We start from the raw sequence: 443 nt of genomic DNA, 5'->3' as shown, positions 1-443 counted from the left end.
GGGAAGGGGCCAAGCAGGCGGCGCCGGGGCCCGGGGCTCAGCAGCCCCCGCCCGCCCACCTGCCTCCCACCACCCGCCCGCAGCCCGGCAGCGGCGCGGCCGCCACTTGGAAAATAGGGCTTACTTTTCCCGAGCCTGCCCGTCCGAGGGCACCGCCGAGCCTTTGCCTTTGGCAAACATGGTTTTCAGAGAAGAAGGCGCCGAGCCTCGCCGCCGCCGCCGCCGCCGCCGCCGCTACCGCTCCGGCTGCTCCCGAGCTGCCCCCTCGCTCCCGGCCCCCTCCCCGGCGTTCGCTCGCTCGCTCGCTCGCTCGCGCTCTCCTCGCCGCGCTCCCCTCCCTCCCCCCCAGGCGCTGGCTCCGCGCTCTTTCCAGCTGTCAAAGCGTCAGCCCCGGCCGCGGCCCCATCGCCCTGGAACTCCTCCCGCGCCGGCTCGGCCTGGGG

At 75.8% G+C, this 443-nt stretch overlaps 1 protein-coding gene across 8 annotated transcripts in view; it reads right to left on the bottom strand.

Moving 5' to 3' along the window:
• SSBP3 (single stranded DNA binding protein 3) overlaps positions 1-400 on the bottom strand; it is a 171,111-nt gene extending 170,711 nt beyond the window's left edge. For 6 of the 8 annotated variants that reach the window (XM_007471148.1, XM_007471149.1, XM_007471151.1 and 3 more), the window contains exon 1: positions 125-264. In XM_007471148.1, coding sequence (XP_007471210.1) covers positions 125-180 — 56 coding nt within the window. In that variant the 5' untranslated portion in view covers positions 181-264. Of the gene's footprint in view, positions 1-124 lie in introns of all 8 variants that reach the window. The other 2 variants (XM_007471146.1, XM_007471145.1) reach the window with 2 other exon arrangements.
• Positions 401-443: the final 43 nt, after the last annotated feature.

The sequence above is a fragment of the Lipotes vexillifer genome, unplaced genomic scaffold, assembly GCF_000442215.2.
Source record: "Lipotes vexillifer unplaced genomic scaffold, Lipotes_vexillifer_v1.1 scaffold1003, whole genome shotgun sequence".
Lineage (NCBI taxonomy): Eukaryota > Metazoa > Chordata > Mammalia > Artiodactyla > Lipotidae > Lipotes > Lipotes vexillifer.
Note: the sequence above shows the minus strand (reverse complement) of the source record. Positions and strands in the feature narration are given on the sequence as shown.